The sequence below is a fragment of the Dicentrarchus labrax genome, unplaced genomic scaffold, assembly GCF_905237075.1.
Source record: "Dicentrarchus labrax unplaced genomic scaffold, dlabrax2021, whole genome shotgun sequence".
Classification (NCBI taxonomy): domain Eukaryota; kingdom Metazoa; phylum Chordata; class Actinopteri; family Moronidae; genus Dicentrarchus; species Dicentrarchus labrax.
The window spans coordinates 4,475,598-4,502,595 of record NW_026136717.1 but is presented as its reverse complement, the minus strand read 5'-3'; the positions used below and the strand labels follow the sequence as shown (position 1 = coordinate 4,502,595).

The window sequence follows — 26,998 nt, the reverse complement described above, 5'->3', positions numbered from 1 at the left end:
CCTTGTTCAGTCAAAAACCAGGAAGTGAATTACTGGGATTCATGTCGTTATTGGTTCCTCTGATGCCCTGTGACCTCACTAACCTTCCCACGGACCCAGTGTCCCCAGTAAAGCCCCACCATGTATAAAGGGCATGGCGTGACATAGGTGGTCATAACATGGATGGGACTCATAAAATTTTTTTGCAAGTGTGTTCCAAAAACTTTTTAGCTTAATAACCTTTTCCAATGCTATCTAGTTATCTCTATTGTAAAGCAGGAGGATATCCTGTTTCTGAGCACAGGTTTGGTGTTTACAAGGTTTCTATTCACACTGTGGATAAATACTTCTTTGCACTGACAGATTCTTCACACTCTTAGCTCTGGTTAGCATTCAGCCATTGCAGTCACTTCCTTGGGTCCGATGTCTAGACAGTAATGTCATGAATAAATACAATAGATATCACCTCCATTTGGCCCTTCTGATTGATCTGTAAGCCCTGTGTTGATATGATGAATACCATGGACAGAATTGCTGTGATGCATATATCTGACTTGACTAGAAAACAATGCAGGGAGATAACTGTGTATGTGCAGTGGGTCCTCACTGTCTGTCAGCATTATGCAGAGCAGATGCATACACAAGGATAAAGATACACACATTTGCACAAAAATGTACTGCTACATTCAGACAGGAATGCTTATAAAGTCATGAACGAATATTATGAATACACACACAAACTGCTTCTACACTTTGGCACACAACCATGGATGGAGTCAGTAATAGAAGTAGGTCAGACAGACCAAGAAAGGGGCATTGATTTCACACACTACGAGACTAACTACCTCTTCACTCATTGTATCACATCTTAGCGGCTGCATACATATTGATCTGGCAGGATTTGGAACATGAAAACTTCCCAACAACAGCATTTCATTTTGATGATACTTAACTACTTTCTATGGCTGTAACGTCAAGATAAAAAAAGAGCTATAACATGGTGCTCTCCCACACATAGAGGTAAGGTTCTGTGCTGCTCGAGCGAGCTGGGAAAGGTCTTTCTCTGCCAGTGGTGCAGAAGATGGATAAGAGGAGGACGGGGGTGGTGGGGGACACAAAAAGGACCAGTAGATTTCATGTCCATGTGTATGTATATGTGTGTCTGTAGGTGTTCAGGACCGCATGGAACGTGGCTTAAGAGGAAATTAGTGAATATCTCTGTGTATAAACGTAGTCAAAACGTTACGTTACATATTTTACGTAATGTTCTAGTACCTGAACTAATATAGCATAATTTGTTCAGTTGGTTTACTTAACCAAAATTAAAAAAATAAGACAAATTAAAAATCTTTAAGGATGAATTTGGCATTATTCTGTAGGGTTAGGGTTTCTCATTGTTAGCAAATCCCAAAACTCTCTTGACTTCCCTACCTTAGCTGTGACTCTAAGCCCTAAACCTATTGCTTCCTATTGAACACATAAATCTTTAAAACAAATGTAAAGTCAGTTGTTTCCTTAAACAGTTGATTTGATTTCAGAGATGTTAAACCCACAAATATAAGCTCTGAATGTGATCATTAGGTTGACCTGATTAAAACTGACAAACCAATGTAATTGTGCTTAGGTGTGTTCTAAATTACAACTGTTGTGCATGTATGTCAGTTTATTTCACTATCCCTGAGAGAAATGTTCACACAGTTTGTGCGTTAAGTGGCTTGGTGGGCGTAATGTGCCTGGATAATTCCTATGATCCCTTGATTAATGTTCGACTACTGTTAAACTGAGTTTGATTGATACTATGTGATGATGGGAACGCACAGGCCCTAGGGAAAGTGTCTGATTGATAACACAGACAAATACTCCACAATTACTAATTGAAATGTGGCTGGTTGGCCCAAAATGACTTTGCCATTAGTGTGACACGGTGGCTGCCCTGTCTAAGCTCGATGGCTATATGCATTTGGAGGGAAAATGAAAGTAATTGAGAAAGTGCTGTCAGAATGAAATGAAGAGGTCTAACCACTTTAGAGTGCTGACAAAACAGTGCAAAAAATTCATGTTATCAAAGCCATATGAGGAAGCCATCTCATCCTTGTTTCCATTATGTTTAATTACTAGATTGAATAATACATGATCATAGACGGCATAATAATTGGATATACTGGAAATTCACATGATTGGTTTTACACAATACAGAAATTTGCTCTCTTATGCTCTTTACACACATGTCTACACATCCTACTAAAGGTCTGTGGTTACAGATGAGTCTACCTCATATAGTGTTGAAAATCTGCACTTTCAGTTAGTATGTCTTCTACACACAGTGGATTACCAGCTGTGATAGATCACACGGAGAAAGAAGTGTGGAGAGAACATCGTCTACAAGCACTGAAAGATGAGAGTGGCAAGGTGAGGAAATGGGCTGGAAAATTCTGGATAGTGTCATACCATGATGATGCCCATTTTCTGTAAAACAAGATGAAGTATGTGGCAGCCTTGGAATAAAGGAACAGGAGAGAGGAATTGTCTTTAGACTGATGGGGGACTTACACTAATGGTCACAGAGCCAGTGCAAAATAACAGCGGGAGCAAGTAAAACACCATGGACATGATGTAATACAAGGGGGAAGGAAGGATCTTTCAAATTGTTTTCATTTTCTCTAATCTTGAGTGAAGAGACTGATTAAAGTAAAACAAAATCTTAAATCCAATTTAAAACCTCGCTGTACTAAACAGTCAGCATCCAAAGCCATTAATCTAGACATGTAAAATAACTCAATGTGGCAATGAAGCTAGGCTAATGTGTTGAAATACTGATGCAGTTTCAGCTGCCCATCTGGCTGGCTGCCTGGGAGAAAAAGTGTCCATGTTATTCTGGCCAGCTTCTTGGCTGTAGGGGTGTCAAAGTGGGTGACAATTCTATGAACCCAGAGTTTGGCATGGTCATTTTTAAAAATGATTCCATTAAAGGCAGGGTAAGCTTTTATAGTAGAATATTATTTGAGATGTTTGATACTTTTTATCCAAGCTATTAACTATGTGTCATGCATTTTCTGCGAGATCCCAAGTTCCTGGATGCTACTCCGAAATCGTTTAGTATAAACGCCAAATGTTTGGCCCTTCGTCTTGACTAGTGTATGCATTCTGATGATTAAAATATTCAAAATCTGTTAAATCTGTCGTTATGTATGTGGTCACCAGGCATACTCCCTTCCCACTCCCTTTGTTGGTTGGTAATCATTAGACCCTCACAATGATTTTGGATGTGATGTGCATCACAGTTGGATTACTAGACTACTTTGCAATTTCAATGAATTATTATTATTTTTTATAACAATGTATTTTTTTTTTTTCACAAAGACCAAAAGAGGAGAGTGTAATTTGTTAACACATTTGTTACATGTTCACATTAATGTCTCTATTTTTAGTAGCAGCAGTCGATGAGTGTTCTACATAGTGCTTGAGGTCCGCGGTCAACAATGTGTGTTGTACCATCAAACTTACATTGCTCTCAGTCATCATATATATTGAAATTATTCAATTATTATTGACATAAGTGTATCTATCTTAACTTTTTGTCTGCCAAACTGTGCACATCATCATTCATTCATGTCCTTTCTGCCTTGTGATGTCTGTTCTTAAGAAAGGAGAGAGCTAAAACTGTGATTTTGCCGCGGCTTGCCCACCATTAAGGGTATAACTGCATTATATTCATTCTGACTGATCAAGTATTCAACACAGGTAACTGCTCTGGCCTCAAGTCATTTTCCAGATTATAGCACCTGATACTGAAATCAAATTAAACAAAATTAAAATGAGCCTCTTACAGGACTAATGAATGGAGAATGCAATGGCTGCTCTTAGCTGCAGGGTGCCAGAAAGTCAAGAAGAAAGGGAAAGGCTTTTATGTCCTAAAATCACAGATTATATCAGAAAACAGTCCAATCATGAAGGGCGCTTGAGGGCACATGAGTGAATGGCTTCTGACATTTTTTGTGTCAGTAATACGCATTTACAGTTTAACGCTCCTGGACCACTTCCTGAGGCTTCTGTCTCCAGGGGCAGACCTTTCCTTTCCTTTTCTTTCTTTTCCTTTCCTTTCCTTTTCTTTCTTTTCCTTTCCTTTCCTTTCTTTTCTTTCCTGAGTGTCATTCTGCATTTTAAGAAGCACTGTTTTATATAGAGTACTGTAAAGAGAATATAGTATATATATTTTTTAAATTTGAAGAAAAAATGTCCCATGTGACCAATGCCCCCCCACTCTCCTCACCACAAGCCATCGAACATCACTGCAGGCTAGTGTTTCAAAACTTCAGAAGACGAGTCGTGATGAGAGCTGTGTGTGTGTGTGTGTGTGTGTGTGTGTGTGTGTGTGTGTGTGTGTGTGTGTGTGTGTGTGTGTGTGTGTGTGTGTGTGTGTGTGTGTGTGTGTGTGTGTGTGTGTGTGTGTGTGTGTGTGTGTGTGTGAGAAGGGTGTAGGATGAGTGTCCATACAAAGCAAATGCCATGGACCCACAACACACGTTCCAGCATGTCTTAATCAGTGCCAATAAAAGCTGTGTTTAAAGGCATGCTCTGGCCTTGATCAGAAGTCATGCTGGGAAGCCCCGTGTGTGTGTGTGTGTGTGTGTGTGTGTGTGTGGGGGGGGGGTGGGGGGGAGCACCCGCTTTGGTGGGCCGGTGGCTGGTTGTCTGGGAAGGAGCAAACACACGCTAACATACAAACACAGACACTGACACAACTGTGAATGCCATCTGGCTTTTTGCAGGCCCCTGCGGAGAGGCTGGTCCCTCGGAGAGATGTGCAAAGGAGTGGGTGGTCACTGGAGTAGGAGGAGGACAGGGTAGAGGGAATTAAGCAAAAGGAGGGAGGAAACTCAGGGAAGGGAGAGTGTGTGAAATTGCAGACTGATAGGCCTCCACCTGCCTGCTACTTATTGCTAATTGGCCATCAGGCTGTTGATGCCGTGCCAGCACAATAGCATGATGCCAGCGTACAATCTGACTGACATATTTTCCATCTCTCTCTCTCTCTCTCTTTACTCGCATGCATCCTGCTGTCCTCCCTTATCCTGTCACTGGTTTTGAGTGTACAATCTATGGAGACCACAGATCATTTAAGAGTAATATGATATGAAAGGCAAAATCCTGGAGGAAGAAATAAATGCCACATAAGACAGCTTATGGTCTCCATTTTTGTACTTGAGCATCTCACAGGGGCATGAGAAATGTTCAAGTAGTACATCGGTGTTGCTGTGACTTAGCACCCGGTGTCCTTGCACTAGGTTAAGTGAAGTTTCGCATGTAAGAGCAGCATGGTTTGCTTTGCATGCTAAAGAGGTCTGTGAGTGCATAATGTACGGGCAAGCACAACTATCTACAGACAGCTGCTGACTCTCCCTTCTAGGAAATATATTTCTGACGTCCTGTTTGAACTTTAATTGGAAAGGTGGTAAAACCAACTTCTGGTGTCCTCAAATGCTTTTCTGGTTGGGTGTTTGCAAGGGTTTGTTAATCAGGTTAATGTCTTGAATCATATGTGGTACATGGGGAAACAATTAATGGGCGGTACAGAATAAGAGTGAGAATTGGAGGGACCACCTGGCTATGCAGAGGTTCTTGTAATCTGTACTCTAAATCTCTTAAAGGAAATGTCATACTTTTTTTTAATTTTTTTTTATTTGAATTTAGTTCTGTTAGCAATTTAGCATTTTTAGCTGGCATTAGTTCCTTCTTGGACGCTCATTGGTCCACAGATGGATCCTCGTGTGATTTTATGATCTTGTGAGTCCAGCTGCCTAGCAAGGTTAGAAAACTGTGGAGTATGAGTTGCAATGGCTGTGGTCTACTCAGATTTTGACTTTAGCTTAGCTGGTTAAGGTATTATGTTTTATGGTATAATTATTTTGGTGTGTGTAACAGACTCTCTGCAGCCTTATTGAGTCTTTAAAATCTGATCAAAATTTGTAAAGGAAAGGCTAATGGTGACAGATTTAAAATATAAAACTACAGAGTAAGCAAAAACAGTAGTGCATCCTAAGCAGGCTTTTGTCATTGGGAACATGACAATGTACCATATAGCAGTGTATGAACAATGAATGGAGGGTCTATTACTGCTGAGTAAAAGCGGCTTTGATTAGAAATGAGTATTGCCACTTAACCGACAAATGGTGACAAGTGGGTTGGGGTAATTAATAGCCCTTCATAGAAGAGCTGGGGAGGAGTAGTTAGTATTAAGTTTGCATTGGCTAATGCAAGAAAGGAGAAAGACAAGAGGATAATCGTCAGCAAATCAAAGTTGTGTGCCTTTAACAAACCAGCCTTTTTTTTAACTAAGGGAGAGAGACAGAGGAGAAAATTTGCCCCCAGGGAGTTGAAGCATCAGTGAAAAAGAGGAAAAGGCAGAGGAGGAAGAATATGATTATGAAGCTGGGCATTGCAAATTCAATTATTTAAATGTACGTGCTGTAATCATGGCCAAGGGAGTGAAAATAAAACGCAAGAGAGCCGAACGAATGAACCAAAATGAGGGAGATGAGAAAGGCTAGTGTTTATGGTAAGATTTTGGCTCACATTGTTTCAACCATGCATGTACCAAAGCTCTCCGTCCCATAGAAATTCAGTAGGTTATTTCCATAAAGTTATTTGAAATGCAAGGTTTGTCTGTTCTCTGAGGTGTAAAGGTCCTAGGACCGTGAGCTGTGAGTGGATTTGAAGCTGTTGGTTTCACTCTTTCCACTCGCGCCTCAAAAAAACCCTTGTTTGGATGACAGCAGCCAAGATGAAAAAAACAGCCATGACACGGCCTTGGTTGTCAATATTGTTTTCATAGATTCATTCATGTACTCTATAGTTGGAGCTCCCTCACAAGCCAATCCCACAGATCCATTTCCTCCCCTGATTAAATTTCAACTCAAGTCGTTTTGTGTGCCGTTAATCCTATGTGCTTTTTTTAAATTATCGTTCCCTCAGTAGTTCCAATCACCCTAGATTAGCAATCCTCCATTACATGTTCCTCTCTCATTTCCATAAGCATTCATCCTCTCGTGTTACACGCTAGCACTGCTGCCTATCTATTGGTTAACAAAAGGACATCCCTGCCTATTTGTTATTATTAGTGTGGATGCCTGATGACTATCAGACATTGTCACAGAGTGATTCCTGTAAACCCTTGCAGTGCATAAACAGGACCAGGCACAGGGCAGAGCTGAATAAAGAGTGTAAGGGTCTTTAATTAAATCTGTCATTTTGGCATTTGATAAGCACAGCAGGGTATTATGGCTGCCAGCTATAGAGCCTGATGGTGGGAGAAGGGCCTGAAAGCCAACTGCCCCTATCTTTCATCACTACTACAAAGTATATCACATTTATCACACAGGGAAAGAATGCATCATCTTTTATGGCAATAATAAAATGAGAGTAACACCTACCAAGCTGTGTGTGTGAAAATAGTGTACAAATATAAAATGTTTATTGTAGAAATAAATAATTCAAAAATGTTGGCATTAAACATTTTAAAACATTCAATGAACCTAATTTGTAGTTTGTAGAATCATCCAGTATGAATGCTCTGTCTAGCAATAGGGTTGAAATGTGAGAGGTGCATGTATTTCATTTACCTTTTTCATGCATTAAAGACCTGAGTTGGTCTGTATCACTTGTTGCCTACTAACTAGACTTTTGCAGTAGGTAGTAGAGATGTCTTTCAGCTGTAGTATATGCACTGATGTCAGATGTTTTTCAGAGATTTCAGAGAAATTACTGTTGAGTTCACCAGACAACATCTGACAGTGAGAGTAAAGAGGAGTGTCTCCACCTAACCTAATCTTCAAATATGGATTGCACCTAGAAAGTGCTCACACAGCCCTCTTTCCCTGTCTAAATTATTGAGTGCATACATGCGATGTGTTTACTTGGCCTGTGTCCATATGAATAAGTAATGCTGTGTCACGCACTAAGCATGTAAAGAGACATGGAGGCACAGCAAAGACGTTTGAGGCCTTTGGTTAGGAGAATGCCTGGATGCCTTTCTACAGTTAATTTCTGTCCTCATAAGAACTTAAATTCCAAAACACATGGTTCTCCACAATCCAGTAGTTAATATAACCATTGTGTTGGTCAGCATCATGTATGACATTAATCTTAGGAGGGGTATGTGCCTCAGCTGCATATGAGATGTGCGGAGGCGTAATGCCTGCAGTCCTGATTATTCAATGATTGACCCTTTTGTTAAATGGCTCCTGTTGTGTAATTCCCCTAAACCTGACACCCCTACCAAGCCTACTCAGTGTCAACCAGCTCAATTTCCTTTTTGCCACTCAAGTGCCTGCTCAATGCCTCAATGAGCATAGACATGCGTCACAACAGAATAATTGTACAGTAGTAGTATGACTGTACTGTGTGTTTGTTTCACACAGTTGCTCTCTTTCTTCCTGGTGGCTTAAAACGACTTAATTTAATAAACACTGATACAGCCACTCCAGGTCATTAAGTCTGCGGGAGAAGACGACGACAGCTTCATGACTAATTATTATGTTGACGATGTCAACTCGTGCCTTGGCTCTTTGCTTTATTGTGCGTGAGGATGAGAGAGGGACGGAGAGAAAGAGCAGCATATAAAAATTACTGGGGATAAAATAATAGATTTAATTAAAGATTTTCATTTAAAAAATCACCCTTGAATGTATTTACCTATCAACTTACTTTGCTTTTGTTTGATAACCATTTCTCTCCACTAATTAAAAACTCAATCCCTTCCTGGCCATTAAAATGTGCAGCACAGCTCTTTTTGCCATCCTGATTGGCAGCGGCGGTCGATATCATGATGGAAAGTCATGTTCACATAATCAAGGCAGGCATCCTCATCTGCCTATTGATAACCTGAGCATGTTAACCCTTCAACCTTGCGCTGCTGTGAGTCAACAGATAAGCTCTGGAAGCTGATGTCTCCATCAGCCTCATCCCTAATGAGCCCTCATGTAGCCACTCAATAGGAGGCCTGCACTTAGGTACTCGATGTCCTCTACTGAGCTGCAGCACTAGCAGCTCTCAAAGGAGAAAGAATGGAATGATGAGGGAGAGAGGTATAGAAATGTTGAGGACATTCCTGGACCTCTGTCTTTATATGTCTCTATTTTTCCTCTCCTCCGCCATTCTCATTTTTCCCTCTCGGTCACACAGTGGAGGGATTGTAAACTCTCCCTGCAGTATGATCCTCTTTGCCTACTGTATTTCCTGCAAGATTTCAAGATCAAAGCTTGAGTCCATGTTTGGTAAAAAATAAATCAGAATCATCTCCAGCCACTGGAGGGCAGCCCACTTGCTGTCATTTTTTGCATCTTATTGGCTCTGTGGGATAAAATCGTGCTGTGAAGATTAATTTGTTAACTGCAGTGATTTGTGAAATAGAGAAGCTGTAGGGTTGCCAGATTTGCCGTGCAGTATGGATCCATAAATGATGATGTTTTTGCCTTCTGTATGCCCAGTTCCTGACCTGTAATTGTAAGTGTGAACAATCCAGTTGGGGGTCGGTTCCAAGTGTGGAAGCCAGCCTTTGTAGGGGCCCGACGCGGGTGACTGAGTCCAAGGTCTTTGCTGTCAGACATCATCAACGATTTAGCACGGTGGGCAACACAGATTACTCTGTGGCTTTGATAGAAAAAGCACTAGAAAGAAATGTAACAATGTGCAGTAAACAACACTAGCAGGCTTTCTTCATGTCTCAAGCCCACATGCACAAAGCAATATCACTGCTCAGAAAAGCAAAGAAATAGAAAAGATGTATAAATTAACCAGCGTGTTAAGTGAGCAATCAGACACAGTGGTACACGAGACACAGCAGACAGTTTTCCTTCATATTTTGGTTTTTCTTAAATGCATTTGGCTGCTGTGTTGCCCTGTTGCGGACAGCGGCGGCGGTGGCTTCTGTGTGCAGAGCGTGTAACGAAGGCTGACACATCGAGGAGGCAGCAGTCACCCTGTCCATTAACTCTGAAATCCTGATTCCAGTCAGCTATACTGCAGCAGAGGCTCTGCACTTTTCACAACACAGGGCACACGCACACATCTGCAATACATGCACAATCAGTCTCAATGTAGGCACAAATTCACCCGAAACATACCCTAAAAGGATATTTTCTGCTTCTGTTTTTTGAAAAGTTGTACTTTGCCAGTGATAAGTGAAACTGTATACAGAGAACTGGGAGGAAATATTTTCCGCTGAGGCAAAATCAGTGGAAAGTGTTTATTTCAAGGGTTTCTCCCTTAGATAAGAGATGACACAAGAAGGAGCAAACCTCAGAAATGGGGATTATGACCAAACTGCCTCCCAGAGGGCTAGGGAATGATAAAGACTAGAGCTTTTTTTTTGTTTAAGCTGGGAGCTGGTGTTGGGAGAACAGATTAAAATAACAGGTTTGAATATCAAGAAAAGATTGGGTCATCGTGGTATAAGGACACTCAGTGCTGAGAAGCTGTGCTAACTGATATCTGTGCAGACAGGAATCTACAAATACTGTCTGGCATAATATTATTCTCTGGTTAACTCTCGTACTTTTTACACAAATAAATAAATAATAAATGTATGAACGTTTGCTGAATTTACAAGAAGGACCAAATAATTAAGAATTAGTTGTAAACAGCATTTCACAAACTTGAGTTTTTCCTCACTCAGCAACTCACAAAACTGGGTATGTCTCAGTTACTAGTCTAATGGTGAATGTATTCAGTTCAGTAGTTCAGATACTTAGTTTAGTGAACTAATGGTCGGAAATAGATGACATTTAAAAATTGTATTCTCAGATCGCAGGTCTGTTTCTGGTCTCAGGTGTTGGCAGTACCAGGCAACTTCAGCTGAATCCAGCTCTCAGTTTTAGACTGGTGCAAAGCTGTAGTCTGAATATTGTATTTAGGGAATGCTGAGGTTTTGTCACACATTACTTCTCCTTGCCATAAAAATGCTATGCACCCTCTAGGGGTACATGGTACACCTCCCCCTATTTCAGTGTATTAACTCCTTGAAGAGCGTATTAGAACGCCATGCTCACTTAAATCTCCGGTGAAAACCTGAGCTCCATGTGTGAGAACACTTTTGTGCACAGGTTGCTGTTACACACATAAATGCATGAGCGCTTCTGTAAATATTTAGTAAATAGAGCCCAACACGCCTGGTGGCTTTGTCTGTTTTATACTCAGCATCTATGACTGTGTTTGCAAACCATGTAGGATGATATCAGCCATAGAAGAAATTGCAGCTCAAACCATGTGTCTCTTATGTGCAGGATAAGGCCAAGAGAATTCTCTCAGCAATCTGTTCCCTGCAGATTTCTCATTGTTGTTTTGTGTTAATCTCGGTGATAACAGCGAAGACTCAGCGCTCCTTATCTGGAGTCTAAATCAATAGGCACTTCCATTTATCGAACATAGACCCCAACAGAGCATCAGAAACGGCTTAATGTCTTAAATAAGCTGTTGTACAGTACAGTGTGCTCTGTCTGTCTGTCTGTCTCTCTGTTGATCTCTCTTCCTTTTACCCTCTTTACCACACATACACACACTTACATTAACTGCTGTTCCTCTTCACGTAGGCTTTGGATAAATTAGATGTGATTCAGCAGGCATTTTAAACACTGGGGCGTCTCATACCCTAGAGCTCTGCAATCTGGCTCCCCAGAAAGATGATGACTCTTTCTTTCTCTCGCTCATGCACTCTCCCTCTCTCCCCTCCCCTCTCCTCTCCTAACTTCCACTCTTGCACCATGCTCTGTCCCCCTCTCTCCCCAGTGCTATTGTTGGGCCTTCATTGCGTATAGAAATTGTATTTAAAATCCTTAAATCCTTGTCAAAATTTCTCCCTGTGTGCAGGAGATTACTGTGAGCCAGTATTATTCTGGAATGGCTTTAGCAGGCACTCTCCCTCCCCACCAACCTTTGAGCATGTACCCTGATTATTACCTTCACAATGGCACATAGAAAGGAATCGTTTTCAGGTCCCAGTAAACCTGTAAATCACCTTCTGAAGTTGTTGCAAAGCAAAGAGTAATCACTTTTAAAAAAAGGAATGTTTCAGTGCCACTGCTAATAACAATAATCAGCCATTACAGCCTGGAGTTTTGTCACAGTGTGAATTGCACCAACACCTCATTTGTTGCACCAGAAACATCGTTTTTTTCCATATAGTTTTGACTCAGTGAGAGTAATGCGCTTCAGGGGCAGTTGTCCGTGGCTTCAGGTTAGAGGGGAGAGGGGGGGCCCCTCATAGACATCATGGATGAGGGAGGATGAGGTGGAGATGAGCCCATCTGGCCCAGACAGCTGGGTCCACAGCTGGAGGGACAGACAGTGACAGCTGACTCACCACACAGCGCTAGGCTGCAGAGATGGATGGATGGATGGCTGGAGGGGGAGGAAGGAAGCAATGGAGAGAAGATAAGTAGAGGTGAGAGAGTGAGAGATGGGGAAAGCTTGCCAGCCTACCAACAGCGCTCTTATTTTGAATTTCTGCAGCCGTGGAATTGAGGTGGAAAAAGATAATGTAATTTTTTCTTTGCAGATAAGAGATCTGCGGAGCTTTGCAGGTGTCATGGGTAAATTTGTTTTCAACTTGTGGCACAGATTAGTAATGTTGCTCTTGAGTTGATAAGCTGTGCACCCTGTAGTTAATGATTATCGTGCAGTATTATATTAATAAAGGATTCAAGCAAAAACACAATGTTGTATGTATTGCTGTATTAACCCAGAGTGGCTCACTAAAATTGCATTCTTCCTTACAACTTTCACTGTTCATTTTGACCTACAGTAGGATACAAAGTGGTATACGTGCAACTGTTAGTGGACACAACAAAGAAGTAGTCCAACAATATCAATGTGACGATATCAACGCCAGAACATAACTGTTGCTAACACTTTGTGTGCTCTTGGGTAACAAACTGTAACCCCAGTTCCTGCTTTTACTATTTGACACGGTTTCAAAAGCACAAATGATGAATTTATGATCAAGAATTAAAGGGAAACTCTGCCAATTCTTAACCAGCTTTGTATCATTCCAACGTGGGTAGAATATGCAAATTAACAATGTTAAACTTCCCTCCATGTTGCCTGCACTCCACACTAATTTTCCATCAACAGTGCTGACTTTTTCCTCTTTCGATCCAACTGTCTCCGGAGGCAGGCGTATAAAAAATGCGGAAGTAGAATTTGTAGTTCGAACGGCATCCCTAGAGCTACGGAAACTTGGATTGAGAAATGAACAAATTAGCAGGGAGCTGTGGGTGAAGGCAACACGGAGGGAAGTTAAACGTTGTGCATATACCTACCCACACTGTTACAATACACAGCTGGTTGAGAGCAGGCACATGTTCCCTTTAAGTAATTTTAAAGCATGAATGACTGAAGGACTACCCAAATAAAAAAAGTACCCCTGACACCACCAGGGCTCTGTATAGATCTGCACATGATTGCTCAGTTAAAAAGTGACCAAGGAGCTTGTTTGGAGCATCGACCGTGGCCCTACCCCGGGGTGAACCGAGCTTCATCCGTTTCTGTGTTGTCAAGACACTAAATTATTTTGACTATGGGTGGAAAAAAAAAAAGCTGATTCAGCTGATGAGAAGCTGTTACAGCACCCTGAGGGACAAGCCATACCTGTGCTGTTTAAATATTCAACATCTGAAACCTACTGATAGATATCAGATCTTTGTAATTACCAAACACCCAATTAACTAGGACAGGGAGAGCTAACATAAGATTGGCAGACAATGTCATTCGGTGCGTGATCGTTAATGGAATCTCAGAGAAAATGGCTTTTATGGCGATGGGGGGGTTGAGTAAGTGATTTATATTTTTTTTCCTGATCTCCTTGCTGTCTCCCCCTCTCTCCCCTTGAGGATATATGATTTCACATGATTAAGATGTGTGCAACCTGCTCCTTCATCCATGCAAAAAAAGAGACACCCCCCCACCATTTTTTCTCTTCACTACCTAGCTGGGGCTTGTTTTGTCCAGAATATGCATGTTCCCTTTTAATCCCTACCCTCTACTTACCAAAGATACACTCTGTACATTTTTCCTGTCCGTCTTTCATCTTGATCATGTCCTTTTCCACCAACCTTTCCCTTTGAATTCCCCACTCTCCTGTATCGAGACTAATGTGTTAAACCTCTGTTTCATTATCCCTCTCAGTTCCTGTAACCCATCATTATACACCATGAAGTTGCATTCATTTAACTAGATATTCTTAGTTTTCAAAATGGGTGAAGCCACAATGCTATTAGTGGATTCCTTTGTCCATAACTCTGGCTTAATATTTTGCTTCATTCATTCTGCTCTGTTCTGTGGCTTTCTTTGAAGGCATTGTTGGGTAAATGTATGCATCTGATTACTGGCAGCATAATTGATGCTAGGTTGGTGGGAAACCAATAGATTTTAATTACCAAACCTCCCTGAGAGCAGCATATTAAAGTAAGTACATAAACAGTATGAATTACATTACAAGCAACAATCAGGTTGCTGCTCGGTCTTCCGAAGTTCTAACGCTTGAAAATATCTATTTTCTTAACAAGCAACCTCTGGAGCTCTTTTAAAAGCAATAGTAGCGTGGTGTCCTACTTTGACCACTGACCAGAGTTTGCAGTTTGTCTCCCCTTGGTTTCTTCTAACCTTGACCGTAACTGTGATCTTTCCATAACCTTAGAAATTGCTCATATTAATCATTTTTGTAATGGTTTTGTGGGCTATTTTGGAAGGCACTAACAATGTCAACTTGAAGATAGCAGCGCAGATCAGAAAATGCTCAAAATTAGTCATATTAGAAGGACATTACAAAAAAACTATTTTGTTGTTTAGGAATGAGGACATCTCAGTTTATCTTGGATTTCTTACTATTTTGAAAGTACACTCTCAAAAAACTAGAAAGCTTTCAGCAATAAAATAGCCACTGTATTCAGTCCCAGAAGTCGATGGCCCTTTTCCTTGGATAGTGAGTGTTTCAATTTGGATTCAGACACTTCTCAAACTAGCGATTTCTGCTATCTGATGAATTTCTTTCTTTTAGGAAAGTAATCTTTTCAGTAACCAAGCTATCGAAAGAAAAATAGATTGATGAGACATTTTTGTTCCACAAAAGGCTTTGAAATAATTTTGAACATACTGCCTGGTAGATGGCAGTTGACAATCAGTAATGCTAATGCCAAACCAGTTTTTGGTTGGTTTAGGCTTATTTGCCTGTTTGCGGTATCCAGCAGTGCACTTATATAAGTGTCCAACATTGGGGCTCACTGTGGAGGAAGTTTCCCAACAGTGCACTTACATAAGCGGCTAACATCGGGGGCTCAATACGGAAGAAAGCTACTGAATAGCACAAACAGGAGACGGGAGTTAAAAATTGATGACTTGCTTTTTGTGTTTTGCCTTCCCCCGCTGCGAGAGCAAAGAGATTCAGCTTGTCCTAGTTTCCTGACCTCACCCAGCGGAAAAATCCAAGAGCTTTCCTCCTCTTCCTTTTTGGGTGCAATGTGTATTGCTGCTGCCACCTTTAAATAGATCCATACATTTATGTACAGATAGCCACATTGACTCTATAATTTGCTTCCTTGACAAAAAGAATCCCCACTTACTTTGTATTTCCGTCATCTTTGCTTCTTAACACTGAGAGGTGTTTGAGGTCTAATTAATGAGGTGCATAATGGCAAGAAGGTTTCCTCAGGATTAGACTAGAAGTAGAGGCTTTGATCCCACGTCTGTCAGTAAACTAATCCCACTTCCTCAATCTATGACCTCACTTCCCCTGAGGGATGTTGGAGTTCGTAGTTACATTGGGGGAATATTTGGTGTCTGAGGTGCAAGGCTTTTCACCTCTGGGACACTGGTGTTACATCATGCAGCTGCAGCGCTGACATGACAGTTACGGTGTGCAGTGCAATTAGTATGTGCGTGTGTGTGTGTCTGGACTGATTGTTCATCTGTGTGTATTTTTGTGCTCTGTATTCCTTGTTTTTCCTGTGCCTGAGGGGAGTGGAGCAGCAGGTGTTGGCAGTCCTCTGTGTTTTTCATCGTAATGAGTTCCCAGTCCGCACACTGTCCTCTGAAGGAAACATCTACAGTGTCAGTGACAGTCTCATAATGAAACAGCACATTTTACATATACTTTAAAATATGTTTAGAGGTAAGCTTTATGATAAACTGTAATTGTAAATGATGTTACATATAGATAATATTTCTATATACATACTTCAATTATACATTCTTTTATTTCTGCTCAATTAAGCAACTAACCATCTTTTTTATGTTTACTTACTTACTTACTTCTCTTTCTGTGTAAAATTTAAATGCTGTATTGTCATTGTTTTCTTTAATGGTAAATACAATTTAATTCACCAGTATAGCTTCTTTCAAAATAAAATAATCCTTACGGATTCCCTGCACATTATGCTTGAAATTAAAATCAACTAGTGGTGAAATTGATTGCAGATTGCAACTATTTGAATACAGTTCATCCTAAGTGTGTAGGAGAAACTACAGTGGCTGTGAAACTAACAAAAAAGGCCCTATCTTTGGTTTGTCTGTTCTGGGCTGTAGAAACATGGCAGTTCAACATGGTGGCGTCCATGTAAAAGGACCAGCTCGCTCTGTAGATAAAAACGTCTGTAAGGTAACAAAAAGACTATTCTTATTTTCCAGTGATTATGCACTGATAAAGACTTATCTATGAATATTATATTCCATTTTTCAATAGATCCTCTGAAGTGTTACACACTGGACCTTTAAGTTCAGTTGAATGGGCTAAAAAAAAATCAGTGCACTGGATGAGTCAGTGTGTGAAAGGAAAAAAAAAAAATCCTACTCACCATCTTCATTACTGTAAATGTAATAAGTATATGACACTTCAGATGGACAACGCTGTTCATTCGACCATTAACTTGTGTGGCCAAAAAGGTCAAATTCAATAGCACTACAATAATAGTGGCTTTTAAGTAGACATGTTCTTGAGTACAGTGTGGAAGGTTTATAATGTTACATTTTGGTTGAGGTTTTCTTAGGATTTGTTAAGAGCCTGTCAGAGAGGTGTTGATTAAACTATAATTGTTTTCGGCCCTCATTTTTTGATTGTGGTGTTGTATTGGATTGCAATATACAACATTATACGGACCTATTGGGTCAATCAAGTTTAAAGACATACCTGTTCAGTTACAGTAAATTCTCCACGTTTCAGTACTCTCTCAGTACGGGATGGACTGTGTTTTGTCATGCTCCAGCCGCAAAGGAGGATTAGCGAACCATCTTCGCCCCCAAAGCAAAAGCAGCAAACTGAAAGTTAGAGAATGGGCACACGCTTTTGGGTTTGGACAGAACATATTTGGATGAATTGTGGGAGGGCTTTTTTCTTTTCTTTTCTTTTTTATTCTGTAATCCTTCCTCTGAGTTCAGCAGTTCAGTCTTGGTGCAAGATCAGGACACGTGTCCCGGTCACCCTAGATGTCACATCTCCCTCACCCTGACAGCAGCAAGCACAGCATCTCTCATAGCCTCTCCCCTGGGATGTTCCCACCTGGCAGAGTTGCTTGTGTGTGGGTGTGTGGGTGTGTAAGTAAATGAGTAATAGTCCAGACTCTTTCCTCCCCATCAGTGCAGAATACCTGCACTGGCTTTTCCTGTTTTGGCCATTTTTCTTGCTTCTTGTCTCTAGCACTGAGCTCCTGTCCCAAGTGAGATCTCTATCGGCCATGATTTATCTGATACGCAATCTACCTCCATTTCTCTCTTTCTAGCTCTTTCCCCCTCTCTCTCTCTCTCTCTCTCTCTCATACTTCCCCTCTTCTTGCAATCCAGTGTCTACTTTCTGCACTGCTGGCATCTTTCTCCTCCTCATTATTTTGCATCCCTTGTTCCTCCCACTCCTCTTACGGTCATGTTTTCTTAGTGCCCCTACCTGTCAGTCTTTCTTTTTCTGTCTTGCCCACACCATGTACCCCGCCCTCTTTTTGACAAAAATGGCGGAAAATGAGGACATGGTGTGCAAGAAGCGAATAAACGACATGCAAAGGGGGGAATTAAGGTCCAAGCTTGAAAGATATGCTGAGTGCAGAGGGGTCAATAGACAAAAGGAGGAGAGAAGAGGATTAATAGATGAGAAGAAAAAAGTGTAGACGCATGAGAAATAACAATGGAAATGTCTGTACAGATGAAAGAGGGGAAATATTCTTTAATACATTTTTCAGTCAGTAAATAATTCAACTGATGTCGGGTTCTCACAGTCCCCCTCATGAATGCGTGTATTATTGGCTTCTCCATCGTCTGCATGTTTTGTTTGTAGTTGTACCAGTGTTTAGTGTGACTGGCAGATACACACATACACTCACCTACACAGAAGTATGTCATTGCTTTACATACTCCAGAGGATGTGCTCCTGGCAGCGTATAAAAAAAACATCTGTGTCTATGTGTGCAAACAACAAACCCAACATGCATGTGTGCCTACCATCATTCCTGCGTGCGTGCTCTCCTCCTTCATTCCCCTCCCACTCTCTCTCTCTTTCGCTCGCTCTCTCGCGCTCGCTGCTCCAACCAGACACACAAACACACTCTCTCTCTCTCTCTGTGTGTCTCTGCTCTGCCCTATGTATCATAGTCACCGTCTGTGCATTCAAAGGATCCGAGTGTGTCCACCTTCCCCTTTCGGCTCTATTTCTGCCACTGACTCTTGGTTTTTGCCCTGCCCGGTACAGAGCTGTGCGTGTGTGCCATTGGGGGGGGGGCTGGCTGACTTGATCGGAGGAAAAGCAGAAGGGAGAACTGTGCGGGCAGGAAGGATGCGCTCGTTGCTGCAGCTTCTGATTCAATTAGCATGAATTTCACAGCAGAGGCAGCAGCGGCAGTAGCGGCAGCAGCATCGTCAGACTCTCTCAGCAAGCCAGAAGCAGCACCCTGTGTCGGAGCCCCACGGAGAGGACCATAGGCTGCTTCTCATCTGCCTCCCACCCAGAACAGTGTCTAAAGGGGCAGAGAAAACGGAATCATATTCTCAAAGGGTGAAGAGCAATCACAAGTAGGACGGAGCTGGGTTACAAGTCTAGGGATTGGAGGATTGTTGAACTGGACATCAACCACTCTGATGCTGGTTCAGAGCTTTGGTTATGGTTTAATCCTGTTAAGGTGTCTTCTTGCTGCTGCTTTTCATTCCATGACCCATATTGATTTATTTTGTCAGAAAAGAGGAGAGGGAATTCAGCGCCGCCGCACTTGGAAATAGCCAACCGTCTTGTCCTCCTTCTCGCAAACCCTTTTTTCTTGCCAGTCCTGTATTCTATTTATTCATCCCTTGTTTTCCCGCTCTCAGCTGCAGACTGAACGGTTTTGGATCTCCTTCAGGGATTCAAAGCCCTGAAATAGGATTTGGCTGCCCCTTCATCTGAGCACCCTTGCCTCTGCTCTTCTTTCTTCGCCTCTCCCTTTTGCACCCTGGTTTTGCTCCGATGTATTTTTCTATCCAGCTGCTCTCCATTTAAGTTGTCTCCAAAAAACTCCGAAGGGATGTCGGAAGTCTTATTCCTCACGATGGAGGCTTGGATTATCGGTGGAGAAACTCACTGAAGATCTCCCCAAGGCGAAGGAAAACGCTGTCGAACAATTAACTCAAAGAGCTGTATACAAGATATTTTTCAAGGAGCTAAGATGGAGTCATGTATTTGCTAAATCGGTGCTGCTAAGCCGTGATTATTTGTTTTAGGGTGCCAAGGAAGTTGCCTGTTAAACAAAAGAGGTTACGTGTTATACAAAAGGTATAATTGATTAAGGGGAGGAGCGGGAGTTGTTTTGGTTCTCAAGGATCCAGTCAGAAGCTTTTGGATATCGACACTAGACTGTTGGAGGATTTTTTGGGGTCTTTCTTTTCAGGAAGGATTTTGTAATTTTTTTATTTTTTTATTTTTTTCTTCCCTGATTTTTCTTTCCAATCATTTTTGGGATTTTCAAACAAGGATCATTTTTTTCTTTCTTGGCTTATTTTTTTTTCATCCGTATTTTCTTTAAAAAAAAAAAAAATTCCTCCCCGGGCTGGAAAGCAGGGGATCATGGGCCCTGGATTCATTTGAGATGCTCACTTCCTGTTTGTGCCGTTTGAGGGGGAGGGGCCTTCTGTTTCTTTCAGGCCCCGCCCCCATGGAGCAGGAGGTGGAAGTGGAAGTGGACGGAGGGTTGCTACTGGTACCCAGGCCAGTAGCAGCATCACCCGTGGTGTGGGCCAGTCCGGCCTTCCTTTTTAGGCTTGTGCTCTCTCTGGCGCTGCTGGTGTTCCCCTGCCCAGCTGTTGCCGCCCGAGTTTCCTCCTCCCTCAGTACCACCCACCACGTCCACCACTTCCACAACAAACATGGTACTGTGCCCATTGCCATCAACCGGATGCCCTTTCTTACACGTGGGGGCCATGGTAAGATCATCTGTTTCCATTTCTTTCCACACTGTTGTGGAACTGGTCAGCTAATGATTAACCAGTGATTTTGCTGAGAGACATGAGAAAGTACATGTGTGAGTGTGACTCAAGGGGTCAATGGGAGTTAATTTTCTTCAAGGGGTTGATTTATGGTGGCAATGAGCTCTAAGTTGAGTACATAAGCTCAGGCAATTGGTTCATCCATCTATTGATCTCTGTCATCTCTGGAAAGACAGAGAGGAGCCAGGCCTGGGCAACCAACCTCACTGCCTCAGCTCCCTATAGGCCAGTGTCTTGATTCATGTCCCTGAATTGGCGGATGATGTTTCCAGAAGCTGTTCCCTTCTGGGCTTTTTGCAGCACATCCCCAGCCAGCTGGGTCCTGCTACTTGTCTTTCAAGCTCAGCAGCCATCTTGGGTCTACTGATGTATTGAACTGTGGCCAATTTAAATTCATGTAATCACCATCCGTAGTAATTGTTGACGCACGATGGCAGCCACTAAAAGAGAATGGCCTTAACTGGTTGTGGAGATGCTAAATCTCACATGTTGTGTGTCATGGCACATTGTGTACTCAGAAAGATCCATTGATAATTGCCTGAACACTCCTTATTTTGTCCTACTTTCTACAGTATATGTCTTTGGCTCAGTGCTTTGTGGTGCATCAGTTGCTGCACTGTTCTTAGCCTAAGCTGTCAGGGACGAGGCAGAGTTTCACACTGATGATTCCTTTGATGTTCCCCAACCCAAGCTTTTTCCACTGCAATTTTTCTTCCCTCTTTTTCTCTCTATTTATTTCCCTTGCCCCCTTTTTAACACCCTCTACATATATTACTTTGACAAGAGACGTTAATACCATTTATTGATTCCTCAGCATGATTATGCTCACGTCGACCCATTTGCGTTCACTTAGTGTTTCTCCAACAAGCCCTATGTCTGTCTGTCTGTCTGTCTGTCTGTCTGTCCTTCTCCTTCTACCTCCTTCCCCTTGCTCTTTTCTTTTGCTTCAGTATACCTGTAATCCGTATCAATCAATCACGTACAGCCTCTGTGGTCGATTGGCTGTGGTGAGCCTCTATAGACATCATCAGCGCACATGCAGCCTCTTCCCTGGTGCTCAGTACTGCATTGGATTTATGGCTATCCATATTCTCGTCCTAGCCCACAGCTTCATGCGCCCAAGTCCTCTTAGTTCACGTGTGACTGAGCACACAAATGAGGGCTAACCTGTGTCATAGAGGAGATGTGAAGGAATGTTCCATGTGTCAATGACAAATTGATGAGCTAACCCTTTTATGGTTATATAAATATATTTTTACAATGAAGTATTAAAAGATGCAAAACCATCCTACTTGAATATAAAGAAAGTAAGGTAAATATATATGCATATATATAAAAAGATAAATATATTTTATTATTGGTTAGATGAGTTACAGTTTGAGTTTGAATGCAGCTGAAAGCAGTGCTTATTTTGTGTGTGCTTCTATATTAGTGGTGTCGGTTTAGTTAAACCAAACTGTTTCCATACTGTTGACATGAGGGAAGCAGGAGGATCTATGGTTAATGCTTCAGTCTAAATTTTGTCTCAAAAACCTTTACTAATAACAACTAAGCTCATCTTGTAAGCATTGGGCCTATTTGTCAAATGTGTTATTGTTACTACATGTGGGGATCTTGAGTCAGTAGCTGATCAATGTAAGAGCAATCATCATTTCCATCTCTGTTTTCAGTAATTGAAACAGCATGTGAATGATTTATTTTTCCAATATAAAATTGTTTAATGACAGCATACCATCCAGATGTAAATATTTTTCATTGTTCTATTTTAAAGTAAATTCCTAAAAGCACATTCTACTGTAGGTCATAAGATAGAAACAGCAAAGAGGCATTTTAGCCTCTAAAATGGCAGCTCAAACTAGTGTCCTCTTCTTATTGCTATTTCTTTTTATTTTCCTGCCTTCTCTTCCGTCTAGCTTGGATAATTGGATTGCACCTCTCACATCTCGAGTTGCTAAGCTATTTAAATTGAGATAATTAACATAAAAATGTTCCCCGGCTCTCTCTGGATTTATGGCTGTCAGAAGATATTGGTCTGCAAGAGAAATTGTCTGTTTGCCCTGTGAAAAGGAAAAGGCTTCATTTTCATAGCAAGCTTGGAGCTCAAGCTCAGACAGGGATGTCACCCCACACTGCACAGGCCCACCTGTCAGTCTTCTGTGTTTGTTCTCATATGTTGCAAGTTTGACAGTCATGCATAAAGTACATGTTGAGTGGAAAAGCAGCTAAGCTAAAGCAGGACAGAGAAGTTATTTGGTTTGTTGGTTGGTTGGCTGTAACTGCTGTTCTTTTTTCCCCTGGCAGTATGCTGTAGCAGTTACTAATGTACGCCTACACAAAAAACGCTGCTGTTTCTCATTCGGTTTGTGTTGTTTTTAGTAGCACACTTCCAGCATTTTCATTATCTACTACAAGACAGCACACGCACATTAGAAATGCTGCTCTTGTGTGGGGAGTCAATTTCAATTGCCATCATAAATACTTCCATTGCAGCCTGGCATATCAAGTCCTTGTCTGAAATGCCAGCTCTCCATGTATTGTCAACCAAGTGGCACAGCTTATTACCAGCACTAATACCCCACTCAGTGATAAGAGCCCACTTGCTTCAGAGCCTTTTTCGGTAGACAGTTTCTCAACTGGGTGTCATTGTCACAACACTGTAGCCACCCCTAGACACTCAGATACACACACCACCACCACCTTGGTCAGACCTCACTTCAGCTCCAAAAGCCCTCCACCTGCCTGCGCACGGTATGCCAAACGAGTCTTACTGTTTGCTCGGAAGGAAGGCACCTATCATCCATTAAGCTGTCACTGTGGCCCTGAACCCACCCCTGGGTTTAACATATCGGGTCTATGAGATTCAAGGCTCAGGCCTTATCTGCTGCTCTCTTCCCACAATGTCATTATTATGCTACATCTGTCTGGATGAGCTCCTGCAGGGCCATGCTGCACTTACTTGCTGGCACACACCCACCCATCGATAAATACACACATGCAGTACAGCAGATAGAATGATTGTAGCCATTAACAACATTTTACACATGCAGTGAGGGGCAATTCAATAATTCATATGGACTAAAATGAAAATATATTGTACTTACATATAGCATGTATGCCACATATGATAATGACATATAAGCTTGGCTAGGTTATACGTAGGTGGAACCATGCTTTGCGCTTTGTGCACACGTCTCCCTCCATTTCATAAAGTGGTCGCTAACCAATATCAGTATTCACACAGAATGAAGAGGCCACAGCCTGGGACCCACCAATTGCCACTGATTAAAGATCTCCATTGTAACCATCATCCACTGTGATGGATGAAGAGCTGCCCGATTTAGAATGCCCCTTGTGTCTGTCCGAGACAGCAACCAATTGCAGCCTTCTATATGTAAAGCAGTTCATTACTGTCTATTCAGATGCAGCAAACTCTCACCCACACGGCTCTGATTACAGCTAACTGGAGAGTCTTGACCACTGAACTGTGGCATTTCACTGGGCTGTCTTGTCTAGTCTTGCATTGGCATGTTGCTTAGATGAGATCGTTCTTGTTGGAAGGTATGACTCTCTTGTCATACCTTGACAAGTCTTAAATGCCTCCTGTAAGTCGGTTCCTAATTATGCTTTATAGATGTGTTGCATTCAAAGCACTTCCCATTTTCCTTACAATACATGCATGAATACACTAGCACTGCAAATCAAGGGAGATTGCACTGAGGTGTGAACAGTCTCCATCATTCCAAATATAAACTAATAAGCTTTGCCCATGGCTTGTTTATACGTGTGATCATCACTCTTTCGCACCAGTGGCATGACTGCGGTTTTGTTGGTGTCTCTGGCTTCGTTCATTGCTCATCTATCAACACATCTGTGCTTGCAAACATGCACACTTTTCATGACTCTGGACTGGAAATAGAGAAAGGAAATGTTTGCCATGCAAGGTAATCCATACCTGAACACCCCACTGCATAGGGCTAAAGGGATTAAAAATCTAATTTTGATTCAGCCTGTCTTTGATGTTTTAGATGGAGAGCTTCCAAGAGATTTTACTGCTGGGTGGATCACTTTGTCCTTGGCAGTGGACAGAATATGTCCACTTGGGTTTTAAGGAGTGAGCCTGGTGTATACATATGTGTGTGTGTATTTGCATGTGCCTTGTAATACTCTACAAGTTTGCATTAATATTATAGAAAGGCTCCCAAGGTTGAAACATCTCCCGCAGTGGCTAATGACAAAATTTTGAGAATCAGCAGCATCATTCTTCTGTTGCCCTGCCCATCATAACTGGTCACCTAGGAAACAGAGGAAGAAACGATAGACTGAAGTAACGAAGGCAGGAAATAGACGGTTGACCTTGATTACCTCAAAACATCAAATGCTTATAGATTCAGAGAAGGCCCTAATTACAACTGCTCACACATTATCCAGGCCTTCTTTTTGTTTTTTTTATGCTGTCTGAGTAGCTTTTTTTGCGCATCACACAGTTTGTTTTCTTTTATGTTCAGTCTTGCAACCTGACCATCAAAGTAGAACACATCCATAGCTATCTTTCCAGCAAAGCTTTGTTTACAGCAGAGCAAGAAGGCTGGATTGTTCAAAATTTAGATAAAATAAAATATGAATTGCATCAACAAAATGAGCATTGAAATCTGAAAATAGAAATGGTTAATCTACAAAAACGCATCATTATATCATTATATACATTATTATATTTGCAATATTAAAATCCAACTACATATAATTATTTACTGTTTGTATAAGTGTTTGTCCACAACTCATTAAGACTGGATGCAATATTTGTATGTGTATATCATACTGTGAAATAAGCTGCAGCCACAGGCCCTATACTTGGACTCTGTGTTGATGTTAATTAGAGGGTTGTTGCGGTGAATTCATCGGCCCCTCCTCTTTCACTGGTCCTCGGTAATCATGGCAACCCACCTTGCAGTGCCCTTAAAGTAATTGGAGAAATATTGTATATTCACACATGTTGACCTCCCAGTATAAATTCAATTCCCCATCGTCATCTCTGGTATGGATTTCTTTACCTTTTTAACTTGAGCATATAATTACCATACTGATTACTTCCAATGTCAGTGTTGTTTCTGAACCATTCTCTCCATTGTCATCTTTCTACTCCTTGTTGTGTTTTCCATCTGTCTCAATTCACTTTACCTTGAGTCTATATTACATTTATCCCTCAGAGCTTATTATCCTCTAAGATTTTTTTCCTTTTGCATTGTCTCTTCCTTTGGCGGCATGATTTCTGCATGCCCTGGTCCACTTCCTTTGGGAGAACAGTCGCTGTTTGTAGTCCTCTGTGCGTTGTTGTTTGCTTGGCTTGACTGCGCATGCATACTGATGAGGTCAGCTGCTGCCTACACCCATCCATCCGCCCTATTCTGGACAAGCAGGGCCACTAGCCCTCTGAGTCCTGAGGTCCAAGTACCACCTTTGCTGAAAACTGCCCAGTGTGTGGCCCTCTCTTCTCAAGTCCTCTCCTTTTCTTTCACCAATGGCCTATATCACTGGTTACTGTGCTAATGACAAGCTGCTATGTTTGATAATCACCACTTTATCTCGGGGCTGCAGGAGGAGGTCAGGTGCAGTGTGTGTGTGTGTGTGTGTGTGTGTGTGTGTGTGTGTGTGTGTGTGTGTGTGTGTGTGTGTGTGTGTGTGTGTGTGTGTGTGTGTGTGTGTGTGTGTGTGTGTGTGTGTGTGTGTGTGTGTGTGTGTGTGTGTGTGTGTGTGTGGATGTTGAGGGGTAGAGCTGTTGAGCGCTCTCCTTTGAGAGTCAAGTCACAACCCTTCTCTTTCAGAGAACACTATTAGTATTCATTATTCTCCTTCCACACCAACCACATGCATGGACACGCACATCGTGATGAGAAACAGAAAGGACGCCTCAGGTGTTCTGGCCAGTTAAGATAAGCTTGCTGGTTTGACATTTTCTGTCCTGCTCCCACACCTCCACCCCCCCCAACCCCCTTTTACACCTGAGTATTTGTGCTGCTGTGAAAGGAGACATATACTGTATGAGCCAAGTGTGCCAGGCTACACTCCTCCAAAAAGCTGCCACAACCAGAGTGAGTGTGTCATCAACTTCAGTTAGTTCAGAGATTTTTAAGTATTGAGCCCACCATTGCGGGAGTTAGTTTAACAGGTTTTCTTTTTTCAATAACTTCTTGGTCTCCTGCTTGGTACTTGGCTTCAGGTCAGTGCATTTTTGACATTTTATGAAGAGTAATTCAGGAGTGGGTGTATCAAGCAGCTCTCTGCAGCAGTTTGAATCCACATTCTCGTTGTCTGATACCACAAACACACTTCAGCAGTACCCTCAAAGTTTATGCTGCCTACTTTGCCTATAGGTATGGGTATGTGTTTGCTGGCCATACGAGTGTCTCTTTGGTGGCTGTCTTGCTTTTCTGCATGAGTATTTGTACTTCTCTGACACCTCCAGGCTGGGGGCGGAAGTGGACCCTGTGGGTTTGTCGTCCTCTAGCTTTGGCTATAGTTGCCTGCTGCAGAATGGTCTGGA

At 41.9% G+C, this 26,998-nt stretch overlaps 1 protein-coding gene across 10 annotated transcripts in view; it reads left to right on the top strand.

The window, feature by feature from the left end:
• Positions 1-26,998, top strand: part of nrxn2b (neurexin 2b) — a 635,050-nt gene that overhangs the window by 414,112 nt on the left and 193,940 nt on the right. The window contains exon 1 of one of the 10 annotated variants that reach the window (XM_051375288.1): positions 18,484-20,397. The exons of 8 other annotated variants lie outside the window; for them this stretch is intronic. In XM_051375288.1, the coding sequence (XP_051231248.1) occupies positions 20,064-20,397 (334 nt within the window). In that variant the 5' untranslated portion in view covers positions 18,484-20,063. Of the gene's footprint in view, positions 1-18,483; positions 20,398-26,998 lie in introns of those variants that run through there. One more of the 10 variants, XM_051375287.1, reaches the window with a different exon arrangement.